The 5,575-nt window shown below is 59.8% G+C and overlaps 1 protein-coding gene across 1 annotated transcript in view; it reads left to right on the top strand.

The window, feature by feature from the left end:
• Positions 1-471: 471 nt before the first annotated feature.
• The window catches only part of DCAF15 (DDB1 and CUL4 associated factor 15), a 9,370-nt gene continuing 4,266 nt past the window's right edge, over positions 472-5,575 (top strand). Inside the window, exons 1-6 of the mRNA XM_010855440.1 lie at positions 472-632; positions 2,464-2,561; positions 2,650-2,785; positions 3,366-3,472; positions 3,552-3,691; positions 3,779-3,949. Coding sequence (XP_010853742.1) covers positions 501-632; positions 2,464-2,561; positions 2,650-2,785; positions 3,366-3,472; positions 3,552-3,691; positions 3,779-3,949 — 784 coding nt within the window. The 5' untranslated portion in view covers positions 472-500. The remainder of the gene's footprint in view (positions 633-2,463; positions 2,562-2,649; positions 2,786-3,365; positions 3,473-3,551; positions 3,692-3,778; positions 3,950-5,575) is intronic.

Below are 5,575 nucleotides of genomic sequence, written 5' to 3'. Positions count from 1 at the left end.
ATCTTTTTATTTTGTAAATCCCTTTCCTCAGCCCGGCCGGTAGCCCCAGTATGTTTGCCAGGCCTTCGCTGTACCCAGACTGGGCGCGGATATCCTTGTGCTGGGATTAAGACCCTTCTGGACCACAGGCGCTCATCGCCCCGCCCACAGGCCAGGACCGCCTGCATCTCCATGGAAACCCACCAGCCACAAGGGGGCGTGACGCCCTGGAGACGGATAGGCTCCTCTGCCTATTGGGTCAAAGTCATGGGCGCAAATGGGGCCTCTGACGGGTGCGTCCTTGCGGGAAGGCGGGAATACGGCGACGGGCAGCCGGGACTGTACAGTCTCTACCAATCAAGGGTCGAGGTGGCAGTGATGGACAGGCGTAGCGGGAAAAAGCCCAGAGTGCGGGCTTTCGCCCAACCGGCGGGCCGCAGTGTCGAGCAACGGCCAATGAAGAGGCGGCGGGGGTGGGGCGAAGAGGCCGGTTGCTCCGGAAGTGGAGGGAGGGGGTGAAAATGGCGCCCAGCTCGAAATCGGAGCGGAACAGCGGGGCCGGGAGCGGCGGCGGCGGCCCCGGGGGCGCCGGAGGAAAGCGGGCAGCGGGGCGGCGGCGGGAGCACGTCCTCAAGCAGCTGGAGCGGGTCAAGGTGAGGCCTGGAGTCTCGGAGGAGCGCGTCGGAGGGAAGGGAGGAGGGACGAGGGAGGCGGCGGGGAGGGAGGGCGTTCGCGGGGTGAGGGGTTGGGGGCGGAGCCCCGGGGGAGGGGGCTTGGGAGGAGGGGGGTTGGGCGGGGCCCCAGGGAGAGAGCTTAGATTGGGGGTGCTGCGGCGGGAGTTTGGATGGAGGGAGTTGGGGGCGGGGTCCCTGAGAGGGGGCTTGGATGGAGGGGCTGGGGGCGGGGTCCCGAGGACGGGCTTGGATGAAGGGGGCCTTAGAGGCCGCTGGAGGAGTGAAGAGAAAGGGGGCGACGCAGGGTCAGACTCGTTTTTCAAAACCCTGCTCCCCTGGCCCTTCCGTTATGGAGCCTTACCGCCCCCTTGGCACAGACTCTGCTACCGGCTTTGGGATTCCTCCGCCTGGAGTTCCTCTCTCTGTCCAGCTCTGACCACAGGAGAGCTGGGAGTTCCTGTAACTGCCTCCCACATTGAATAGGAGGGAGCTCCCTGGAGAGGGCCTGATCTTCAGCTACCTGAGCAAGACTCTGTCTCCCCATGAAACTAAACTCTCAGCGTGCTGGAATCTTTTTCCCCATCGGGTTGCCAGCTCTGGGAGGGCAAGCGTGTAAATCTGCTGTCAGGTCAGCAGCAAGTGGGGCAGGTCTGTGTCTCCGTGGATCAGGAGTCGTGCGGTCTTCTCCATCAGTCTGGAAACTCTGTGAGGGCAGGGCTGTGTCTTCTCCTTTTGACTAGAACTCCTGGAGCAGAGACAGTCCCCACCCTCAGCCTGATTTGCTCCCTGGGTTGGGCTGTGGCTCCGCCCTTAGCTTGGAAGCTCCATGGCGGGGGACTGTGTCTCCCAGTCAGCCTGGGCCTCGCTGACAGGGTTATTCCACTCTGGGATCTCCTCGAGGGCTGGGCTGCATCTCCCCCATTAGACTGGGTAGCAGGATCCGAGGTGCTCTGATTCCTCAATGCTCAACTTGGGCCTGCTCCCCACCCAAAACCTTCCTTGAAGTTTTGGGATGCGGGAGTCAGTTGGAGGGCAGCTGTTAATTGAGAAGGGGGAGTTGGGCAGGAGTTGGACAGTCACTAGTCAGGTTTACCCTTCTGTCTGCCTCAACAGACAGCCCCCCAGGGACCTAAGCGCCCTGTGTATAGGCTGGTGGGTTGGGAACAGGTGAGTGGAGTTGGTCAAGCCCCCATCTCATCCTCCTTAGTGATCCTCGATGTCAACAGCTTACTGTGCCTTCAAGTAGCCTTCAGGAAGACAGACAGGTGGCCCAGTGTGGGCCAGGGGTGACTGGGGGAAGCAATGCCAGTGCTAGTCCTCATAGCCTTGGAAGAGGAACGTGTGAAAATGTCAGTCACTGAGTTGTGTCCAACTCTTTGTGACTCCATGGACTATAGCCTGCCAGCCTCCTCTGTCCATGGAATTCTCCAGGCAAGAATACTGGAATGGGTTGCCGTTCCCTTCTCCAGGGGATCTTCCCGACTCAGGGATCGAACCATGTCTCTTACGTCTCCTGCATTTGCAGGCAGGTTCTTTATCATCTGAGCCACCAGGGAAACCTCAGGCAAGAGGAACCCTTAGGCTGTGGAGTTGGGAGGGTGGCATGGGGCCCTGGTGGAGAGACAGGCGCAAGCCATTCACACCTTCCAGAGCTTGGACCACCCTGGACCGTTATGGTTGGTAGGAAGTAGGCCTGTGTGGCTGGGCTGGACCCCAAAGGTGTTGTTCTGCCTTGTGTGAGGGGAATGGGGGGGCTGCAGGCCGCTTCTTCCACGTGGTGTCTCAAGAGCCCTGGCTGCCCCTTCCCCAGATCAGTGGGCAGCTCTCTCCTCGCCTCTTCCGGAAGCTGCCACCCAGGGTCTGCGTCTCTCTCAAGAACATTGTGGATGAAGACTTCCTCTACGCAGGGTGAGGCAGGGGCCAGGCAGGGGTTGGCGGGGTGGGATGGCCGGCCAGCCCTGACGTGGCCATTGGCCCCTCCCTGCCATCCCCACAGACACATCTTCCTGGGCTTTTCCAAGTGCGGCCGTTACGTTCTCTCCTACACGAGCAGCAGTGGGGACGACGACTTCTCTTTCTACATCTACCACCTGTACTGGTGGGAGTTCAATGTGCACAGCAAGCTCAAGCTGGTAGGGCCAGGCCACCTCCCTTTCTGACCGCATGACCCCACTCTGAGCCTCAAGTTCCATGGCCACAAATTGAAGATAGTGTATTCTCAGGGCTGTTGTCAGGACTCCAAGTGTTAGGTCGAACTGTAGGAAATTGCCATCTTCAGAGCCGAAAGTGGGTAAATGGCAGGATTTCCTATGGTCTGACAGCTCAAGGCAGGAGGGACCCATTAGGTCTGTTAGAACCAAGCAGGCTGCCATGCCTGGTTTAGCCCTGACCTTGACTCTTCAAATGTCCCACCCTGGGAGGTGAGTGCCGTTACCCCAGTTTCCACGTGAGTTCAGAGAGGTGAACCGGTCTTAGGGTGGGTTGGGTTTGGAACTGATGGGTCTGGCTGCGTCCTATCCTAGGCCTGGCCTCCCTGTCTCCCCGACCTGTGGGGAAATTCTTATGAGCCTCCTCAGCGTGTTCTCAGGATGGCCGAGCGGGGTGTGGGGTGAAGGCTGCTTGGGGCTCCCTGGCCTGAGACTGTCGGCAGGTGCAGCCTCAGGTTGGCCCTGGCCCGCTTGGACCCCACCCCCATGAGAACCTGCTGCTCAGGTCCGCCAGGTGCGGCTCTTCCAGGACGAGGAGATCTACAGTGACCTATACCTGACCGTGTGCGAGTGGCCCAGTGACGCCTCCAAGGTCATTGTCTTCGGCTTCAAGTGAGACTTGGGATAGGGTGGTGGGGAGTGGGTGGGGGCGGGCGCCCAGGCCAGGCTCTGAGGCTCCGCCGGCCCCCAGCACCCGCTCAGCCAACGGCATGCTCATGAACATGATGGTGATGAGCGACGAGAACCACCGGGACATCTACATCAGCACCGTGGCCGTGCCGCCGCCGGGCCGCTGCGCCGCCTGCCGGGATGCCAGCCGCGCCCACCCAGGTGAGGGGCTGGGGGCCTGGGGCGCCGGGTGGCCTGCTTCCCTGCCCCACGGCCACAGCTGAGCCCGCGTGGCCTGTGTCGCTGCAGGTGACCCGAGTGCGCAGTGCCTGCGGCATGGCTTCATGCTGCACACCAAGTACCAGGTGGTCTACCCCTTCCCCACTTTCCAGCCCGCCTTCCAGCTCAAGAAGGACCAGGTGGTGCTGCTCAACACCAGCTACTCTCTAGTGGCCTGCGCCGTCTCGGTGCACTCGGCAGGTAGGCTCCTGGGTCTGCCGACGGGCCCTGCGTGCGCGCTCCCAGCCGTGGGGCCCTGTGACCCGATGACTTGGCCGAGCAGCCCCTTGACGTCGGTGCCATCCCTACCCCGCATCACAGATGAGGTGACTGAGACCCTGGAGAGGTGAAGTCGCTTGTTCAGGAAGTGGCAATGTGGGTTCCAAACGCAGCCACCCTGCCCCCCCACCCCCGCCCCAGCATTACCTACTGGAACTTTCCATGGGGCTAAGAGGGTCCATGTTTGGGGTATCTGCTACAGCTGCCACCAGTAGCCACTTGATAGTGGCTCATGTGACTAAGTAACTGAGTTGTTAAATTTAATTTTAGTGATGTCGAGTTCAAATAGTCCCATGTCCACCATGCAGTGCGTCCTTCTATTCAAAAAGAGAAAGATTGATTAAAAACTTAAGGGAGTGGTTAGTGGATAGAGGGCTGTCTCATGGTTTTGGCTGTTGCTGACATGGGGCTGGGGGCAGGGGGCTCCTGCTCTCCCAGGGCCTTATGGCAACAGAGGATGCTTGTGGCCCAGCAGCAGCCCTGTGCCCAAGTGTGTCCGAGGCTTTAGTGGCAGAAGCTGGGGCCCGCCTGGCATTTGGGAAGGTAGGACTGGGTGGTTACCTCCCCCGGATCAGCAGGGAGTGCCCCAGCATACCTGTCTGTGGAGAGTGTGCGTTAAAGACATGTTCATGTGCAAAAGAAACACAAGGAGATCTGTAACCTGTTACTGATGCCGTTTATATATGAGTTTAGAATGTGTTCCAGTTATGCCAGAATCCAGTCCAATAAAGATGACCACTGGGACTTCCCCAGGGGTCCAGTGGTTAGGAGTCCACATTTTCAGTGCGAGGGCCCAGGTTCAGTCCCTGGTTGGGGAGGACCTAAGATCCTGCAGACTGAGTAGCATGGCCAAAAAAAGATATCAACTACCTGCGTTTAAAACGATTGCCCCTTGGGGAGGGAGGGGAATGGACATGAGAAGAAGATCCTATATATATGCTTGTGTGTGTGCCTAGTTGCTTCAGTCACGTACAACTATGACCGCATGGACTGTAGCCTGCCAGGCTCCTCTCTCCATGGGGATTCTCCAGGCAAGAATACTGGAGTGGGTTGCCATTTCCTCCTCAAGGGGATCTTCCCAACCCAGGGATTGAGCCTGGGTCTCCTGCATTGGCAGGTGGATTCTTTGCCTCTGAGTCACTGGGGAAGCCATGGATGTGTTATATATGTATATATAACTGAGCCCACAGACCAGCAAGGGGCAGTGTGCCTTGTCCTCGAGCTCTTCCAGGGGCCTCCCACCCCTGCCCTGGCCACCTGTACCAGTGTGGGCAAGGCTCTGCTTCTCGCCAAACCGTGATCCCCCAACAAGCTATGCCTGGATGGGGCGGCTGCCCCCACCCTGCTAGCAAGGGCTGCACAGGACAGGATGCGGCCGTGTGCTCGGCCCAGGCGGGGGGCACTGTCGGCGGTGTCGACACTCCTCTCACCCTGTTGCTGCTGCTGCTGCTGCTAAGTTGCGTCAGTCGTGTCCGACTCTGTGCGACCCCATAGACGGCAGCCCACCAGGCTCCCCCGTCCCTGGGATTCTCCAGGCAAGACTACCGG

This window comes from Bison bison, unplaced genomic scaffold (genome assembly GCF_000754665.1).
Source record: "Bison bison bison isolate TAMUID 2011002044 unplaced genomic scaffold, Bison_UMD1.0 scf7180017864365, whole genome shotgun sequence".
NCBI classification, from domain to species: Eukaryota; Metazoa; Chordata; class Mammalia; order Artiodactyla; family Bovidae; genus Bison; species Bison bison.
The sequence above is the reverse complement of the archived record's forward strand: the minus strand, read 5'-3'. Positions and strand labels throughout refer to the sequence as shown.